At 38.0% G+C, this 22,032-nt stretch overlaps 1 protein-coding gene across 9 annotated transcripts in view; it reads right to left on the bottom strand.

Moving 5' to 3' along the window:
* The window catches only part of LOC115214302 (teneurin-m), a 517,371-nt gene that overhangs the window by 191,912 nt on the left and 303,427 nt on the right, over nt 1-22,032 (bottom strand). For all 9 annotated transcript variants that reach the window (XM_029783463.2, XM_029783461.2, XM_029783465.2 and 6 more), the window contains one exon: nt 3,483-3,677. In XM_029783463.2, the coding sequence (XP_029639323.1) occupies nt 3,483-3,677 (195 nt within the window). The remainder of the gene's footprint in view (nt 1-3,482; nt 3,678-22,032) is intronic.

Genomic DNA, 22,032 nt, shown 5'->3' on the forward strand with positions numbered 1-22,032 from the left:
GAAATTTTTATTCACAAAATTCTTCCATACATCTACAAATGTGCCATCATTTGTGAATGACCCTTAATGACTAGCATGAAAAGCATATAGACATAGCACAGTGCTTGTCAGGGTATTACAAAATGTGTGTGTGTATATGCATGTAAATAGATATATATGAATATTTGGGCCACATGGAGGCAATGACTGAATCTGTTTGGCATTATACCATGCTTGAGAAGAAGGCCTATCAAGCCAACGGAAACTGCAGTCGTGGCAAATACCAGTGTCACGAAAATAATACCCATGCCAATTGCATGTAAAAACACCCGTTACGCTCTCGGAGTGGTTGGTGTTAGGAAGGGCATCCAACTGTGAGTCTGCTGCAGCCTCACAGCTTGCCAAACTATCTAAGCCATGCCAGCATGGACAACAGACATAAAATTATGATGATGGTGATAATGATTTGATAGATAGATAGATAGATTAAGAGGTATACTGTATTATGGATAAAGACAGATGAAATTAGTAATCTTAGTTATCTATGATGGATGACCACCATCTCAAGAGAGGACATCATGTTTGACCATGTTGTCAAACCGAGCCCCAATATTGAAGTAATAAATTTTGTGTCTTTTTTTGTTTTTTCCATCCAACCATTTTTGATCAAATATTGAATGCAACCCAGGCATACAATTGTCAGCTTATCTATTGCTGGGGGTAGGCCAAGCTAACCATTTGAACTGACCACATCTGACAGTTTACACTAAACTCACTACCCTCAACTGATAATTTATCTATTGACCCCAAAGTGAAAGGCAAACTTGACCTTCAATCCATTTAAACACAAACTGCAGAGAGCTGCAACGAATATCAAATGGCATTGTTACATTCCAAACTCTGCTGCCTGATGCATGCGTGCGCACGCATGTGTGTGTGTGTGTATTAGCATGTGTGCACACATGTTAGTTTTATTATGTAAATATACATGCATGTATATAAATAAGAATATACAATAGAAACAGCCATAAAAGTGGCATCATTCTTATCTCTCATTCTCCACTTTCTCTAAATCTTTTTGCTTTTCTGCAATAAAGATTAAAAATCCTGCAACGTTTCAACCCCGCTTCATTTCTTCTCATTTCAAAGATTTTCTTTCATTGTTCACATTCTCTGACTCTTATTGTTTCATTTTACTTTTCAATACTTTTCCTACAATATGTCTTACTTATTCAAATTCGCTTTTATTCTCTTCACAGTAGAAGCTTCTTCATTATGTGTATATGTTCTTATCAACTACAAATACACACATACATATGCACAAGTACGCCCCCCACAGACACACACACATAGGTATATATATATTATATATATATATATACATACATATATATGTATAATATATGTATGTATGTATACTGCAGTTTGATAAAATAATGGAAACAATGTTTTATATTTAACAATGCTTCCTTTAGCAACAGGAGAAATTCAAAACTGTTCAAGTCTGTATACGTGTGTGTATACGTGTGTGTGTGTGTGTGTGTTCATATGCATGTTGTATGCTTTGTATCTCACACTGTAACACCCACTCCTTTTGTTTTTTACTTAAGATATATATAAATAAGTTAGAATGTGTGACCTATCTGATTTTCAAAGAGGACCAACTGTTTGTGAGTAGATGGCTGGATCTTCAGTTACTAAAACTGCCGAAGTGTTTAGTACTTTGAAGAGGAGTCCATTCTGAAATCATATTGACATTCCAAATCCAAATTGAAACAAGCTCTCGCAAGCACATTTGTGGATAGAAAGCAAAGCTTGCAGGTGGGACCACAGAAGGAAATGCACTGTGTGTAAAATGCATCAAATTACTGCAACAAATATCAGAGCAGAATTAAAACTCAACATTGCCAACCTTGTGTCAAGCGAAACCATTGATTGTGGGCTGCTATTACTAGACCTACCACCACCACCTTCAACATAACTAGGGAAAGGATGGTATCTAGACTATCAGAAGTGGCTCAATGTAACAATGTTGTCTTTGCAGAATCATCATTCACCATTTTCCTTCACTTTGAGACAAGTTTATGACTGGAGACAAAGAAATCTTCAGCCTTGACTGTTTGGTCCCTACCATGAAGCATGGAGATGGCTCTGCTGTGAGGGACATGCATATCATGGAATTCTCTCAGCCCTTTAGCTGTTTTACATGGCAGAGCTAATTCCAAGAATTATTTGAGTATTTTGGTTGATCATGTTCATCCTATGGTACAAAGATCATTCCCTGTTGGTAACACAATCTTCCAAGACAATAAATGAACCAATTCACATTGGGATGAAGAATACAAAAGAAAGAAAGTTATCACTTGGATTGACTCCCCAACAATCACTGAATCTAAATATTCAAAAGCTAAAATGATACAAAGCGCATTGTAACTAGTGATGTATAACAACATCTGATTGTCTGGTCGATATAGTGATACTGGGATAATGTGTAAAGCTGAAAGTATGTGTATATGTATAAGCATATAGTGTATGCACAAAATGATCTAGAAGTCCCTGTATTATTTAATTAAATTGAAAACTTTTTTTATTTCATTAAATATCTTCCTTTTTTATTTTTAATTCTATTATTGTTATTTTGTGGTAAATATCTTTGGATAAATTTAGAAAAGATATCATTAAGAAGAGATTGGAAAATAGAATGGCACACCTATCATGGTATTCTTGTTCAATTGTTTGAGTATATCTAGATCAGTGGTTTTCAACCAGGGTTCCGCCAGTACAGTCCAGGGGTTCCACAAGAAGTTACAAAAATGCTAAAATCGACTGTAATTTTTAATTCTCCTGTGCAGATATGTGTGCATAGGACAATTAAATTATTGAACAGGGGTTCCTCGAGCCAGTGAAATGTTTTCTTGGGGTTCCGCTCCAGCAAAAAGTTTGAAAAGCACTGATCTAGATAAATGTCCAGGGACAGGTCTGAATGACTGTCAGGAACAAGAGTAGGGTAAATAGACCAGTTAAGCAAGAATTCCTAAATTTTGAAAACGAATGGAGGCCTGATGTGTTGATTGGAATTAAAAAATGCTATGGGGAGAAAGCTGAAAGCTATTATGAATAGAGAGAATGTGTGGGTATGAGATAGGGAGAGGTTAAAAAAAATAAAACCACCTAAATCGAAATGCTTAACTGACTACAACTGACCTTTGTTGTTAACTGGTTTATATTAATGTTAATGGGACTTTTGAAATCAGTCTGTATATAGCAATTTAAACGATTATATATACTTTGAAATATGGAAAAGTTTCTTTTCTCTTTAATAAATATGCATTCAATATTTCAGTAATTCTCAAATGTATATTTTCAAACTAGTTATTTCAGCCACACTGTTGAAATTTATCTTGGGACATTTAATCATAAAAAAATGGCAAATACATACAATAAACAAATTCTCAAGATATTTCAGTCCTTTTGATTAGAAATATTGACAAATGGATACTTACGAACACTGCAGTCTGGACCTTTGTAACCATTATTGCAGATGCATTGACCATGAACACATTCTCCATTTCCATTACAGTCAGGCACCTCGCAGGCATTGGCTGGAATCTCACATTCTTGTCCCTTCCAGCCTGGATGGCACTGGCATAAACCTTCATTATAATAACCGTTACCATTGCACAATACAGGACATGTATCTGTAATTGAAAACAAAAGAAACAAAAGTAAATATTACTCCAAGAATATACGTGTGTGTGCGCGCGCGTGTGTGTGTGTGTGTGTGTGTGTATAAAATTAGGCATGTATCACCATTATCATCGTCATCATTTAACATCCATATTCCATGCTTATATGGGTTGGATCCATGTATGTATAAATGTGTATGTGAACTCTCATGGCCAAGTGGGTAGGGTGTTGCACTCATGACTGTAAGATTGTGGGTTCAGTTCCTGGACCAAGCAATGCATTGCATTGTGTTCTTGAGTAAAACACTTCACCTCACTTTGTTCTGTGATCACTTCAACACCTGTGGCACACATCGGGCATCCGTTCAGGTGACACCAATTTGATGGAAAGAGAGAGAGAGCTATCGTACAGCACAGACATTTTGATCACTATACACAAATCCTTTGTGCAGTTGGGTTCAGCAAGAAATTACTGAACTCACTCAACTGACCATCATCATCCTCATCATCATATATTTCCAAGTAATTGTAGTTGAAATACCAACATCAAACTGTGACACCGCATAACCTTTCTTGACCAATCACAGGCTAACGTCCAGTAGTAAACATTGACTCCCTTCAATTAAACTCTCATTCAGACTGTAATGGCTGAAGACTAGCAACACACTTGAAACTCTGAGTACCAAGGAATTTGAATCAAACTGTTTTGCTACATACATATATATAGATAGATAGACAGCTAGATAGATTGATATACACACATACACACACACACACACATATATATATATATATAAAATAATATAAAATATATATATATATATATATTGGCCTGCTCCCTTAGCTAGTGGGGTGGCGTCATTCAAAGGCTAAAACAATGCGAACGCATTGTGACCAGTGATGTGTAACTACATCTGATGGACTGGTCGGTCACGTGATCACGTGATATATATATATATATATATATATATATATATATATATGCATATATGGGTACAGGATGTCACAAAACGTAAACAACATGAAATACAAAAGCAAACTTTTGTATCCGAACAATGAAAGAAACAAATGGAAATCAAGACAAGTAACAATAAAGAATGTCCCTTCATCAGTTGTCAGCTGTTCATCTACTCCACATTTCGAGCAACTAACGACAACATGAGGCTTTGTTAGAACAGTTGCTCCCACGAACCAAAATAAAATTTGGGATTTGCGGAGGGTTGAAGTTGGTAACAAAAACAGCACAGTGGAGACATACAACAAACCAAACGTAAACAAACATGGAGGGCCATTAAGGCCAGAGGAGATAAGTTAGTGAATGCTAGAGGAACATATATATATATATATATATATGTGTGTGTGTGTGTATGTGTGCGTGTGTGTATGTATATATATATTGGTAAAAATGGTAAGATAACAAAAGAAAGAAAGAGACCTCAATATTATGTAAATAGAGTAAATTTATCTGTAAAATAATATGTGACAATTATTCGGTAGCCAAGAGAAAACTCTGAGTTTCAGATGCCGAGGTGGAAATCCACAACACCATCTCTTTGGTTATCCACCTCGGCATCCAAAACTCAGAGTTTATCTTGGCTACCGAATAATTGTCACATACATATTATTTTACAGATATATATATATATATACATACACAGAGCTATCAAAAATATGGTAAAAGATACTTGTCATGCAGTAGAATTGAACTCAGTATGTTGTGATTCTGAAATGAATTTCTTAATCTTTGGCTCTATTGCATTTTGTTGTGTAAATACACACACACACACACACACACACATAAGCATAAACATTTACATTTATTTGGGAGAAACAAAAAAAAAAAAACTATTAATTATGCATGAAAAAGTTGAACAGAATCTATATTCTCTGTAGCAGCAGCTAATCAAATTCTGAAAAACCAGTCAATTTAAAAACAAACAAATACATATATTTGCTCTCAACCTTATAAAACAAATGTAAAAGTGTTATTTACCAGCGGATATTGTGAAGTAGAATTGGAGTGTAGGCATGCATTTTAGTGAAGATGATTGCATTGATATGCATTGCTATACACATTCTTATAACCAAAAAGCCATTGAGAAATAGCCTGAAATTTGATCTTACATATTTTAGAAATAACACAAGCATGCACATGTATGCTACTATGTATATGTATATACAGGCACAACACGACTCATACACGCATCTCTCTCTCTCTCTCTCTCTCTCTCTCTCTATTCCTCTACACAAACACGCACACAGAGGAAGGAAGAAAAACCCACAAAATACACACCAAATAGAAAAGAAATGTATTAAAAATGGCGACAAAAACTACTACAAAAAAAATGGAAATGGAAAGCCAGAGTTTGATTTAGATTGCAACACACAGACACAGATTCATAGAAATGCAACACACAGACAGCCATACATACATACATACATACATACACATACAACATTACACACTCACACATACATGCAGTCTCACTCTACCATGGAAATATTTACAAACACAAAACACACACAGACATACATTCACATGCACACACATACACACTCACACACGCAATGTAACATGAATGCATTTACAGACATATAAACACGCACAAACACACAGGTGGTGTGTAGTCACATACAAACACACATAGAAACACATCCATACACACATAGACACAAAACAAATCAGGAAAAAAGTCCTTTTCTTTTTTATTGTATTCTTGCTTTTTTTTTGCTTTTTAGCATTTTTTTTTCCTTTTGGTTATTGTTATTGTTGACTGCAAATGATGTGGTTCATTTTCATCCTAAGCAAATAGAAAATTTATTAGAATTCTGTCATTGCAGAGGAATTAGCTTCAAGTGTCAGCATGGATCATATTGGTTTGAGCCAGGGTGGGACGAAGATGGAGAGATTAGATATGGCAGAGATATTGGGAGGGGAACAGGAGGAGGAGGCAGTGGAGACTAACAGATCTCACTGGTTTTGCATTATATGGATGCGAGTGTGTTGTACTTTGTGTCTGTAAGAGATACAGAGAATGGATGTTGTGTGTGCAAAGTGATTTCACATCACAGAGTCTTAGAATGGTAAATCCTAGGCTAAACAGATGAAAAGAAAACCAGTAACAACAGTGGTAAAAAAACAAAAAAAAAAAAAACATCAATGGAAGAAGCAGAATTGATAGGAAATAAAAAGCAAAAAAAAAACCGAAAAGAAACATTAAATTCCAAACAGCTATATGAATCGCATCAAGAAAGTGAAAACAACAAGAACTATGGAATCGGACCACTGCAAACAACAACTATAAAAGAAAAAAAAATAGGATTCAGCAGATATAAAACTACAACCGAAACAAGGATAGTGCCAATGGAATTACCGAATCTGCTAGTTTATCAACAAATCAAGGAAGTTAATATAGAATTACTTGAATATTTTCAACCTTAAAAACAAGGAAATATTGGAACCACTTAGAGCACAGATAAATTTTCTCATGGCTCTCTGCCAGTCTTACAAAATTCAGTGGGTAATAAGAGAATAGAACCCGTATGTGGTTACATAGCAAAAATTACTAACAAGAAACTCAGATAATAATAAGCAACACAAATAAAGTTAAGACAATAAAAAAATGCTTTTCTAATGGAAAAAAATACATCTTCAGTTGGATTAATGTGATTGTTTGTTTGCTTCAGTAGAATATATCAGACTTATGGCTTGATATTTGTCAGTGAGGTTCCAAAGAGAATGTCTACATTGCACTGGTGAGTTAAGTAGTGTTTTGTCTTTATTACCTTAACCCTGGCCAAAACCGCCTCTGGCTCTGTAGTACAAATGTCTTACTTTCATAAGTATTGAATTAAAATCTTCCACCAAACCTTAGTCACAATTTATGTTCCTAACACTAGCTTAAGGATAACTAAGTTCTTTTACTAAATTCTTTGTTATATTTAAAATTAATTGAATGAAACACAGAACATCTCAAAATAAATACGGTAATGAAAGGGTTAATAGTTGAAAATTGAAATTCACAGAAATATATTCAAGGAAGCAGTGGAAGTTTGTCATTACTGGTTCAGAGTGGATTAGAAATTCTAATTTCGCTTTCAACAAAAATCACACAAGAGAGGTTTTGAAAATTTAAGTTTGAAATATGAATCACACGATAGGCAAATTGTCAGCCTTCAAAGAAACACATTTCCCCCACTTCCATTGTTACAATAAATGAGATCTGGATTCACTCAAATTCACATTTCAGTTGCTTCCACATTTGTACAAAATAATCAAATAGGTTTTGCTTAATTGAATTAAAATGCAAATCATTTCCACAAACAAAAACCATATTGATAGGATTTCAAATTTATAATTAGGCGTATAAGAGGAACGGTATAGAAAAAAAAACTAAATAGTCAGATAGGGTAGCACGTTCAGACAGGAGAGAGAGAAAGAGAGATTGAAGAGCTTGGTGAGGATTGGTACCCGGGCCTTGGGCATATTGTTTGTGAGGAATGGAAGGGAGAGTGCCATAGACTACAGCCTTGTTAGTTTGAAGGGACTTGAAGTTTTGCTTTGCACTTGCCATGTTTATACCCATGGTAGTGGTCCTCAAAGAGGAGGAAGTTTTGGGAGAAATTTATCTTGTGAGTACAGCATGGAATTGGATTCAAAATAATTAGCAAATGTGGAGGTTTTCACCAGAGAAACACTTTTTTACCAAAGAATCATGCTAAAGAAGACTAGAAAAGGAGGATTTTCTAAAATTGGTTGTTTGGCTGTGATTCCAAAGGTAGGAAAACCAATGGGCTGTGCAATCAGTGGAAGCATTCTTTGTAGTTTTGATGATAGTCTTTGAGGAGTTTCAGTGCTTGTTCAAAACCATCCAGCTGTAGGGGAAAATAATGTTTTTTAAGCATTCCAGGTAGCCATGAGTGAATCCCAAGGCTAAATTTGGACTGAAGATTTTTAGTTTTATATGGGATGTGAAGAGATTTGTTTAAGAGGGTGGTTCCTGTCACCTCCTTACCAACTGATCCACAATTTTTGGTCTTAGGGTACTCTCTTTTCAGCCACCTTGGGAGTACACCCCAACATCTCTACCATTCTCTCACCCTTTCCTGCTGGAGTAGCTATGTTTATCCTCTACATCACACTCCTCTACTCCTGTCCCCTTATCATACTTTAGCTCATCGATACTTGACACAAAGCCACCTCCCTCAATACTGAATCGCAGTTTTATTAAGGATTTCTTGTTTTGCAAGGTATTTGGTGACTTCACTGGTACTGATGTGGCAAAAAAAAAGGCACCCAATAGACTCTAAAAACTGGTTGTCATTAGGAAGGGCAGGCATCCAGCCATAGAAACCATGTGAAAGCAGACAATGGAATCCAACTTTGCCCTCTGACATTTCTGATCCTGTCAAACCACCCAACCAACGTTAGCATGGAATACAGACATTAAATGGGTGGTGATGATGATGATGATGATGAGGAGGAGGAGGAGGAAGTGGTTGTTTATGTGTGCATATGTGTGTACTTGCACACGTGTACTCAAATATGAGAGCAGAAAGCTACATCAAGAGTAGTTGGAAAATGAGTAAAAGACATTGAGTAGTAGTAGTAGTAGTAGTAGTAGTGGTGGCAGCGGCAGCAGTGATGGTGGTAGTTATTTGAGCCCATTCTACTGAGTGGGGCAGAGAGGACAAATGTTTTTGAAATGGCTGTTACTCAGTCCCATTAGGAGGGATATAGGTCTGACAGGTGCCATTTGGTCCGTGGTGTCACAGTACTTTTTTGTCTTTTCAGGTGAAGCCATAGCACCGTGGACAACAGAGCATCATGTGTTTGCCTACAACAGTTACATGAAGAATATCGAGTCTGTCACTGCAGTTCAGCATGAGTTTCAGCGCCACTTCAACATTCACCAAAATCAGGCTGCTCCCACCTGTAACACAAATCTTATGTTGGCAGAATGCACTTCGTACATGAGGTACACAAAGTATACTAATGAATAAGAGACTGGTGGGGGTGCCATGAATGGATACAGACCCTGGAAAATGTGGAACATGTCAGACAAGCTTTGATACGGAGTCCAAATCGCTCTGCTCGGAGGCATTCCACTGAACTTGGCATTGGTAATCAATCAATAAGGTGTATTTTGCATGAAGACCCATACAAATTGGTCATTGGGCAACAGTTGAAACCATGGGACTATGCACAGCAGCTTAACTTCGCACGTTAGATGGAAGCAATTTTTGAGCCAAATGACAACCGCATTTTGTTAATGAGTGATGAAGATCATTTTCATCTCAATGGCATGGGCATGGTGAATCAGAACTGTCATTATTGGGTTCTTGAAAATCTGAGAGAACTGCACGAAAGACCACTGCACAACCCAAAAGTGACAGTCTGGTATGCTGTTGGAAAAGCTGTTGTCATTGGTCCTTACTTTTTGAGGACAATAATGGAAATGCTGTTACTGTGAAATCCGAGCACTACATTAAGATGATAAACAACTTCTTTGTGCCTGAATTATGACAGAAATGCATGCCTATTCAGTGTGTGTGGTTTCAACAGGATGGGGTGATGGCACACACAGCCAGAGCATCAATGGGTGTTCTTTGCCCTCTCTTCAATGACTGCCTCATTTCCAGGTTTGCTGACATTCCTTGACCCCCTCAGTCACCTGATTTGTCCATGTGTGATTGTTCTTGTGGGAAAACCTCAAGGTGTGTGTATATGTGCATAAGCCCCATACATTGGATAATTTGAAGGAAGCTATTCACATGGGGGTTACCCAAATCAGCAGAGCAATGCTGGAAAGAGTGGAGGCCAGCTTCCAAGAACACCTTCAGAAATGCATCAAAGAAAACAGGCACCACATGATGGAGGTTGTTTTCCACATTTGATTTTGACAAATGCTAATCCAATACACATTGTTTGCAGCTAAGATTAATGATTTTGAGAATTTTTCAAAAATGTCTGTCCCATCATTTGCACAAAAATGTCTGTCTCTCATTTGCACAAGGAAATGGGTAACATTGATAGCAGGATTTTTATGCCATAGCAGCCTAAAAAGTGAAGGTAATGATGATTGAGGGACAAGTAACACTTGGACCATTTTGAATTATGTCTCATAGTTTGTTCAATAGTGTCTAAAGAGGATGTGAAGGCTAGAAGAGATGGTGGTTATATGTTGACTTTTGGAGATGTTAACAGTGGTAGTAATGGAAGGGGAAGAGGAGGAGGATTAACGCAGGGTAACTGCCTTGTGAGAAAGGGAGTAAAATGATGTTGAAGATAAAGAATGAAGCAGTGGTTCTTTGAAGTGGCCAGGTGAGGGGGAAGAAAAGTTAATGAAGAAAGCAGTGGGTTAACCCTCAACCCCACCTCTCTAATATTGACTAAGAACAGCCAGTGGGGGTGGAGAAGCAGGACAAGTAGATAATTTTTATTGAAAATGAAAATATTTTGTGTGTGTGTGTGTGTGCTGTGACATTATTTATGAATAGAATAAGAATTTATTGTTAGACATCAATAGAAACCCAAAACTATACGGAGAACAAATATACAGGCATAAGAGTATGTCTGTGTGTGTATGTTGCATCTGGGTATGTTTGTGTTTGTATACTGGGTCTTGTGGACATAACAAGATATTTAACTAGTGTTATCTCACTTTAGTCAACCTAGTTGTAAATAAGTACTGCTGGTACTTAGTAGTCATTTTCCATAAGTAGCCATTGTAAATAATAAAATTAATTCTCAAGTGTTTTAGTATGTTGCTGCCCAGAGTTCATGGCCCTGCTATGCTGTGTGCTGTAAGTATTGGAGGGAATGACTCCCTTAAACCAGACCAGGCAAAACCACTCTACCAGCACTTAAGTCAACCTATTTATTTGATTCTAAGAATTTGGATAAAATAAGTATTTCTTTATTGCCCACAGGACGCTAAACATTGAGGGGACAAACAAGGACAGAAAAAGGGATTAAATCAATTACATTGACCCCAGTGCATAACTGGTACTTATTTAGTTGACCCTGAAGGGATGAAAGGCAAAGTCATCAGCGGTGGAATTTGAACTCAGAAAGTAACGGCAGACGAAATACCACTAAGCATTGCTCCGGGCATGCTAACGATTCTGCCAGCTTGCCGCCCTGATAATGATTCTGCCAGCTAATGATGGTCTGATGAGCATTGAGTTAGCTGACCGGCTGGTGTCCATTTGATGTAGAACTCATCATTATAGGCACCGACCAACTGGTTAGCATATTTGATTACCATGGATTCCATGGTGATGAACAACGATGGTGTATGTCTGTGTATTGTATCAAATGAGAGTACATGTAAAAATGTTGTATATATATATATAAGCATATCTGTGTGTGTGTGTAAATAGATGGAGCCAGCAGCTGCAGTGGTAGTGGTGGTGGTGGTAGTAATAATCTGTGGTCCTAAGTGGTAGACACAGTAGTAAGGCTGTTGCTGTAGCTGCAATCGTTGTAGTATGAGTGTGTGTAGTGGTACCATTGATGGGTTCAGTGATAGTTCTGTTACTTCCAGTTGTTTATGGAAGATGGTTGTAGAAGAAGAAAAAGGTGACAGTTTTAGTGCTACTACTATTGATGTACAGCAGAGATAGTAATATGGTGATAAGGAAGGGGAGTTAGCAGTAGCAGTGGTAGTAATAGTAGTAGTAGTAGAGGCTTAGTGCTACTGTTAATTTTGTTGGACGTGGTAGTCGCATTCGTAGCTGTTGGATGAGTGGTGTCTAAATGATCAGTGATGGAGTTCAAGGCGGCAGTGTTTTGTAGTAGTGATAGGGATGCAAGGAGATGTGGTTGCTGCAGTTGTAGCTGTACGATGCGAGTGGTGATGCGGTTGACAATGTTTACGGTAATGATTTTATTATTTACAGAGACGATGATAAAGCTCACAGTGTAAATAATGGTGGCGGCGGCAGTGGTGGTGGTGGTGGCGGTGGTGGTGGTGGTGGTGGTGGCGGTGGTGGTGGCGGTAATGCATGGTTGTGGCAGCAGTGGGGGTGGTGGTGGTGGTTGTGGTAGTTGTGGTGGTAGTTGACTTGTGGTAGTGCTGATCACAGTGATGGAGTTGGTAGTAGTAGTGATAATTGTGGTCATGATGACATTGATGGTATGAGAAGATGCTCATTGTCGAGGTGGGCGGGGTTGGGTTGGTTGGTTGGTTGGTTGGTTGGTTGCAGTTGTGGTGATGGTAAATGCATGGTTTTTGGAGCGAGAGTACTAACCGAGAGTGGGGGTGGGGGTGGATGGCACGATGCTGTTCAGTGGTGGTGATTCTGTTATTATAACACAACGGATGGTATCATTAGTGATGCGACTACTACTACTAGGTGGTAATGTTAACAGTGCTACCGGAGACGATATTGGTATTGTTGTTGTTGTTCATTTATTAATAAGGCTGGTCGTAATGACATTAGTGATGGCATCACTCTTACCACCACCACCACCACCATCATCACTGATAGCATCACTAGATGGTGTTAGTGATGCAGTCAGTAATGGTAACAGTGACAACAGTGGTGATGGTGTTAGCTGTAATGAAGGTTGAAGTGCTGCTGCTGCTGTTGTTGGTGATGCCATTTCTTGAGTGGCCTAATTACCACATTCTTTCTTCAATTGACAATGTTATTTCACAGTGAAGAAACAGTGTTCCCTCTGAAGAGTTCCACAATGACTCAGGGTAAGGGAGCGTGTGTGTGTGTGTGTGTGGATGGAGATGAGGAGTGGGGGTCGGGGCGGGGCGGGAAAGGATAATGAAGACGCAAGAGACAAAAACTGAGAGATAGACAGACAGACAGACAGATAGACCATCAGACAGACAAATGGAAGAAGCTACATGTGAGTTAGGTGCAAAAACATTCAAAATGGAGTATCATGTAGATGTGTGTGTGTGTGTGAAATTCTATTTGTGCATGTGAATTTATCATACACACAGACATTATTATATATATATATATATATATATATATATATATATATATATATATATATATACTCTTTTACTCTTTTACTTGTTTCAGTCATGTGACTGCAGCCATGCTGGAGCACCGCCTTTATTCGATCAAATCGACCCCAGGACTTATTCATTGTAAGCCTAGTACTTATTTTATTGGTCTCTTTTTTCTGAACCGCTAAGTTACAGGGACGTAAACACACCAGCATCGGTTGTCAAGCGATGTTGGGGGGGACAAACACAGACACGCACATACATATATATATATACACATATATACGACAGGCTTCTTTCAGTTTCCGTCTACTAAATCCACTCACAAGGCTTTAGGTCGGCCCGAGGCTATAGTAGAAGACACTTACCCAAGATGCCACGCAGTGGGACTGAACCCGGAACCATGTGGTTCGTAAGCAAACTACTTACCACACAGCCACTCATATATATATGTTGAGAGAGAGATGTATGTATCTTATCTGTATATGCATATGAGTATATATGTAATACATGACATATATACATACACATATTATACAATATATACTACATATATTAAACCATGACAGCCTTCACAAAGTCCTTCAGCCTGTTTGAAAATACAGTAAAGACTTCTTCAAATAACATCTAAGACCTTAAAGGAAGACACTGTAGTCCTAGATATAACTATGCCTCGAAAATAAGACATGGCAGTCATGGCTGGAAGGCTACGGATCCTTGGTCTGTTTTGCTTACTGTTGACCTGGCACTAAACTGGCACTGAACAGTAACAAATGTACATACATACACACACAGATGTGCTCATATAAATGTGTGTATGTATGTGTGTGTGTGTGTGTGTGTGTGTGTGTGAACTTTATGTGAAAACTTTTAAGTATTTAATATTGATTCTCTTGGAATACACAGAGGAGGGTATACCAGGTTCATTCCGTATATCTTCTTTTATAAATCTTTCATAAATATGCGCAGGAGTGGCTATGTGGTAAGTAGCTTGCTAACCAACCACATGGTTCCGGGTTCAGTCCCACTGTGTGGCACCTTGGGCAAGTGTCTTCTGCTATAGCCCCAGGCCGACCAATGCCTTGTGAGTGGATTTTGTAGACGGAAACTGAAAGAAGCCCGTCATATATATGTATATATATATAAGTGTGTGTGTATATGTTTGTGTGTCTGTGTTTGTCCCCCTAGCATTGCTTGACATTGCTGGTGTGTTTACGTCTCCGTCACTTAGCGGTTCGGCAAAAGAGACCGAAAGAATAAGTACTGAGCTTACAAAGAATAAGTCCCGGGGTCGATAAGTAAAAGAGTAAAGAGAGTATGCAAACACTTGATCTAACTATAAAGCTATGTTCTTCATTCACTTCTCGGAGAGTATATATATGTGAATATTAATAGTTGTAAAATGCACTTGAGAGGAGGGAAAGTGCATTAAGGATGGTGTGTTTTATAGTTGACCAATTTCACAAACTTAGTCTTCTTATTAATATCCACCCAGATCCACCCAGATACTGAAATATTTTGAGGCAGATAAACAAAACAGACACACATACAAAGCTAGCCTCTGTGAACAGAACAGGTGAGATGAGGGACAGATGGGAAGACGCACAAGCTATAAGAAGCTTGTGATGTGAACATAAGTTGATTAGGTTTGAGAGAGAAGCAGGAAGTTAGAAAAGTAGTGTAAGAGAGTGTGTGGGAGGTGGTGGGTGGGTGGGGGGGTGATCTAAATGTGCACTGGTTATGAAACAGGTAGGTATGGAAGAAGAAGAAGAAGAAAAGAGATGCACAAGGATGGGGAGAGAGAAGCAGGTATTAAGAGAGGAATAGAGGAAGAGATGGGTTGGAATTGAGGTGTGCCCATGTTGATATGAGGTGGGTAGAGAAGATGAGAAGAAGAAATAAGATGAGTGAGCTGGTAGAGAAAGGTTGGGGGTGGGGGAAAATAAGGAGAAATGAGGTAAGCTCCCACTAAGGTGAGAGGAAATATCAAATATTGCAGGCAAGAACCTTCATGGACAGAGTGAGAGGAAGAGAGTAGGAAAAGAGGGAGATTTTTATTTTTGAAAAGTAATCAGGGGCGGGGGTGGGGGTGAGATAATGCCACAGATTTGAGTGGAAAAAAGGTGTGGTAGGATTCATAAAGTTGAACATCATCAGCTGGGCCATGGGTTTCTGAAGCAGACCCCTGCTATTTTGAAATTAGTTGGACCAGCAACCTCCCTCTTTTTCCCCCCACCACTGAATTGGAAGCCATGGATATGCACACACGCACACACACAATGCACGCACATACGCACACACAGAGCAAAAGATAGAAAAGTGTGTGTGTTAAAAAAGAGAAAATTAAGAAGTAGAAAGGGAGAGACTGTATTCCCTTTACGAGACATTTTATTTGTCTAGTATTTATTTCAAAGTTAGCTGGAAGGAGAAATATTGAAAAGTAAAAGGGGGAGACAACGAGAGATAGATAGATAGAGAGAGAGAGAGAGGAGAGAGAGAAAGCAAAGGCCATTTATGTGTGATGAGTGTGTGAAAAAAGAGATGACGGATAAGTATAGCAATGATTTAGTTTGGAAAAGTTTGGAAGACAAAAGTATAAGTTTGTGGTGTGTGTGTGTGTGTGTGTGTAGACAAGAGTGATAGGAGAGTGGTAGGAGAGAGAGAGAGAGAGAAAAGAAGAGAGAAGGAGAGAACAGGCAATAGAAGGGTATTTCCTTTTTGCTTCTCCTCTTTCTTACCCAACAACAAAGGGTATTTCTTGGTTTTTGCAATTGTTTTTGTTGTCTTGGTGTTGTTGCTACTGATATTCTGCTGCCCTCAGCTTCAACCCCGAGCACCATGCCTTGTTTTCCTTATGCTTCAATCACAGTGTGAAAACAAGGAATAGCAGAAGGGAGTTTGGTTGTCTTTAGTTACAGGGATGTAAAAGAGTCTGTAGACTAGGATCCCTACACAAGCTGTGCTCATTGATTTCACACAGCTGTAGAAACAAATGGAACTAGAAAGGAAGGTGGTGGGGGTGGTGGGGGTGGAAGTTATTGGTACTGTTTGCAAAAGTCAGCAGAGTGGTACTGATGGTGTTAATGGTAGTGGAGATGACACTAGTGCTCCTGGTAAACTGATAAGGATTTCAATGGTAGTAGCTGTTGTACATACTCTGATGATGATGATGATGGTAATGGAAGTTATTCTAGGTCAGTTTTTGCTTAGGTTTTGTTGCTTAGCCCCAGGTTAGAATGGGTAGAATAGACCTATGATCAAAGATGTTCCAGCTGTACAGGCAGATCATAAGGCCTTCATACAGGGTGTCCCACAATTAACTATTTCAGTGAAATTGATCAATCTTTTAAAAACTCACTTTTATTTATGCTTATCATGTTTAATGTGTTAAAGGCGTATAAATTTTTAACTTTGTTTATAATTTTAAATTATGTTTGTAATTTTATAATTTATAAATTTATAATTTTATATGTTTATAATTAATTTTGTAATTTTCTTATCATTCCTGTTGGATGCCATTTATCTGTCCATGACAGCTTTTTTTCAATTTGGATGCAATTATTTTCCCTACCTCCATCCCCAGGATGGAGCAACAAGTTCAGCTGGACTTAAAGAATGCATTCAGTTAGCAGTGCAGGAAATAACCACTGAAATGCTCCAAAATGCATTTCACAATCCTTAGAATAGATTTGAAATTTGCAGAAATACAGACGGAGCACAGGTTGAAAATCTTTTAATCAAATTTTGATACAAGATTTATAAATCTTTACTCTTTTACTTTAGTCACCTTTAGTCGAGCAAATCAACCCCAGGACTTATTCTTTGTAAGCCTAGTACTTATTCTATCAGTCTCTTTTGCCGAACCACTAAGTTAGAGACATGTACACACCAGTATCGGTTGTCAAGCAATGTTGGGGGGACAAACACAGACACACAAACACACACACACACACACACATATATATATATATATATATACATATACACGACAGGCTTCTTTCAGTCTCCATCTACCAAATCCACTCATAAGGCTTTGGTCGGCCCAAGGCTATAGTAGAAGACACTCGCCCAAAGTGCCATGCAGTGGGACTGAACATAGAACCATGTGGTCGGTAAGCAAGCTATTTACCACACAGCCACTCCTACGCCTATTTGTTTTGATATCATAATTAAGTAATAATTATAAAATTCTGTCAGTTTTATTTTTTTTTTGCTTTTAATTTGCCTGATTTCATTAGTTAATTAGTAGTTAATTCTGGAATACCCTGCATATATCGCCTTTTTTAAGATGGTTAGTGTCATTTTCAGAGATTTGAAAGCTATTCCTAATAAATTTCCACGACAAGGTTCCTTTTTGCTACAGGTAGAGTTTATAGTAAAAGTATTGTAGATTAGCCCCTTCCCAGCCCTTCCCGGCAGTTTTTAACATAATTTCTAGGTAACTAAAAAATTGTAAACTTCGTATACTGGTAGAATGTGTTTATAAAACATCTTTTTCTCTTGGCTTTATTGAGAAAATTCTATGGTTTGTAAGATATTTGTTGTTGTTTTTCTGCAATTTCTGCAATTTCAACCAATCAATGACGTCCTTCGAGGTAAAAAAAATATTCTGTGCCATATGAATATGTCCCTCGTTTAAGAAACAGATTGGGTTTATTTACATTTGTGAAGAAAAAAGATAGCCTTCCCCCCACCCCTAACCCTAAAATAGATTGAAATGCAATAGATCGATACTAGGGTAATAATTATGGGTGACAATTTCATATGACACTGCTAGAAAAAACTGCCGTTCAAACCGAAAAGATCCCAGTTACCTTTTTGAAATTATTTTTGTTTTCCATTCTATGCTGAAAATGTGTTTCTTAATCAATTAAAATGTTTAATAAGTGAGAAGGAATTTAATAATGAAGGAGAAAAGGGGAATAATCCAGAACTGAAGAACTCCCTCGCATCCTAACATCTTCAGCAGTCAAAACCTACCAATGTACCTAAGTGTTTCAATGTCATAACCACTTAAAAGAACTACAGCGGCAGCTATCTCAAAGAAATCTCAGCAAACAAAAGGTTTTCCTCATCATCATCATCATTTAACGTCCGCTTTCCATGCTAGCATGGGTTGGACGGTTCAAGTGGGGTCTGGGGAGCCCGAAGGCTGCACCAGGCCAGTCAGATCTGGCAGTGTTTCTATGGCTGGATGCCCTTCCTAACGCCAACCACTCCGTGAGTGTAGTGGGTGATTTTATGTGCCACCGACACAGGTGCCAGACAAGGCTGGCGAACGGCCACGCTCGGATGGTGTTTTTTATGTGCCACCGACACAGGTGCCAGACAAGGCTGGCAGACGGCCACGCTCGGATGGTGTTTTTATGTGCCACCAACACAGGTGCCAGACGAGGCTGGCGAATGGCCACGATCGGATGGTGTTTGTTACGTGCCCACAGCACGGAGGCCAGTCGATGCGGTATTGGCTACGGCCACGTTCGGATGGTTTTCTTGTGTGCCACCAGCACTGGTACCACAAAGATACAAATTCCATTGATGTTCATCTATTTTGATTTGAACAGAAACATAAAAAGTTGAGAGGAAACAATTTGGATTGTTTATGGTTAGAGAATCACAAGTTCATATCTTATATGGGCACCATGAGGTGGTGAGCTGGCAGAACTGTTAGCATGCGGGGCGAAATGCTTAGCAGTATTTTGTCTGTCTTTATGTTCTGAGTTCAAATTCCACTAAGGTCGATTTTGTCTTCCCTCCTTTCAGGGTCGATAGATTAAGTACCAGTTGTGTACTGGCATTGATCTATTCGATTGGCCCCCTCCCCCAAAATTTTGGGCCTTGTGCCTAGAGTATAAAAGATTATATGGGCACTATGTGATGCTTTAAGGTGTGATTTTGTAAGTGTTCACACAAATATACTTTGATATATGAGAATATAAACATGCACATATACACATGTTTATGTTCAAATGAGGGCAAGTCTGGAGATAAACAGACATGGTAAATACCCTCAAACACACACAAACATTCATAAACACTAGCAGGACAAATATACACAATCTACCCAATGTTTTCCTCATATAGTCACAGACTCTCTGTGTGTGTGTGTGTGTGTGTACCATGAAATTGCTATGAAGAATGGAAAAACCAAAGTTTCTAACAGATCCCATCTTCAGAGTAGAGCTAACATGAGGAAAATAAAGGATGGACAGCAGAGTTATACATCTTCTACATTTGAGAGACTGATTGTAACTGATGAGGAACACATGGCATGTGAGAATACAGTAGGAGGTGAGAAACTTGTTGGGCAAGCTAGAAAGAAAGAGAGATGAAATGAAGATGCGAAACATGCAAAAGAGAGGGTGATGTCACAGGAAAAGTTGAGGTGAGAGAGGAAGAAAGGGATAACGGCACCAAGCCATGTTCACATTTCTGCACCTACATATGACTCTGCTGCACTTTTGTGCATGCTGCTAAACATTGTTTCTTGGTGTGCATTTTGGTGTTAATAGCCACTTCTTCTATAGACAGATACAGATTTATATGCAGCCCACGAACACATTGAGCTGAGGGTGTCACATGCATACCCATGTACTTCAATCACAAGATGTTTCTATAACTGCTGTAAAGGAATGCTGCCTGGTGGTCAAGGTGTTTGGATCATGATGAAAAAAATCTTGAGTTCAATTCCTGAACTAGGCAGCGTATTGAGTTCCTCACCATTACACTTTATTTTATGTTGTTCCAGCCTCCTCTGCCCCTCTGGTTCTCTTCCATCCTAGATATGCTACTGGGCATAGCATTGCCACCCCTAAAGCAATCGTCAAATCCATGCTCTGTGTTACCCTGTCCCCCCCATTTGTTCTGTCAGTGATGCTCTCTCTACTGCAGTGCACTGCATAGCAGTTAATGTGTCTCTGAGCAGCTTGTTGTGTATGCTTGTGAGGGGATTGTATTGCATCTGGGTGTTGATTAAACAAAATCAAAATAAATGCTGCAAGGAAAGCCATAAATGTAGAGTAAATAAATATATAGGACATGTTTTGACAAGTCTCTGATTTACTCTGAACTAATATTCATACATGAACACTAAGTATGCATGTGTATATATATAGTCCACACACACACACACAAAATCAAGAAAATAGATTTATGAGACTCAAAAAAGAGTTTATGTTTAAGGATAGATACATAGAGTTTTGGTGTGTGTGTGTGTGAAGAGAGGAAGAGATAGACGGACAGACAGAAAGATAGCTAGGCAGACAGACAGAGGGCGCAGAAGAAATACAGTTATATATAAATATGTTATAAGGCGGCGAGCTGGCAGACACGTTAGTGTGCCGGGTGAAATGCTTAGCGGCATTTCATCTGTCGTTACGTTCTGAGTTCAAATTCCGCCAAGGTCAACTTTGCCTTTCATCCTTTCGGGGTCGATAAATAAAGTGCCAGTTTCGCACTGGGGGCGATATAATCGACTCAATCCCTTCGTCTGTCCTTGTTTGTCCCCTCTATGTTTAGCCCCTTGTGGGCAGTAAAGAAATATATATGTATGTATGTATGTATGTATGTATGTATGTATGTATGTATGTACGTACGTACGTATGTATTAGGACATGTGATAGTCTCAAAAGCACAAGTAAATTGTACTCCAATTCAGTCAGTAGATGATTAATGTTGTATCTAACAAAATGAAGATACTTTTAAACTTTCACAGGATATTTATAACAGTTATTGAATTTTCTAACAATAACCAACTGAAAATATTCTTGGTTATTTCAATTCAATTAATTATAAATAAGATAACTACTTTTTATGTTATTGATTTTAAAAAATGAAGTAAAATATTAGCTGCTGGGCTTTATAATTAGCATCAACCATTGATGTGAGTCAATCTCAACAAGCTAAATGAAGACACTATATAAGAATCAAATAAGTTTGATGGGGTCATTTCATGTAGAAAATTGGCCCAAATACAACTGAGGCATCAAAAATTTAGAGAGACCCTGGAAATTAGGTTTCTAAAAATGCATGAAATACTTGTTATGTTGGTATAATCACAGCATTTGACTGCAACATTAATTCGGTTTTTTTTTTTTTTTTTTCTTAATGAAGTTTCATATTAATTAAACTTGGATGTTTTCAAGAACAGAAATCAGTTGGAGATGGAAAAAAAAAAAAACTTTGAATTAAAGGAAAATATAAAGCAGAAATTGAAATTCATATTCAAGGTTTAATAAAAGGAAACTGAAATTTGAATTGCTAAAAATTTTACTTTCCCTCCAATCACCATTTCTTAAAAAAATTTAGAATATTTTTTTTAATTTATGGAGTTACAAAGTTTTATCAATTAGAAATTAAAAAAAAAAAAAAAAGGAAAAACAAACAAAAAC

The sequence above is a fragment of the Octopus sinensis genome, linkage group LG7 (genome assembly GCF_006345805.1).
Source record: "Octopus sinensis linkage group LG7, ASM634580v1, whole genome shotgun sequence".
NCBI classification, from domain to species: Eukaryota; Metazoa; Mollusca; class Cephalopoda; order Octopoda; family Octopodidae; genus Octopus; species Octopus sinensis.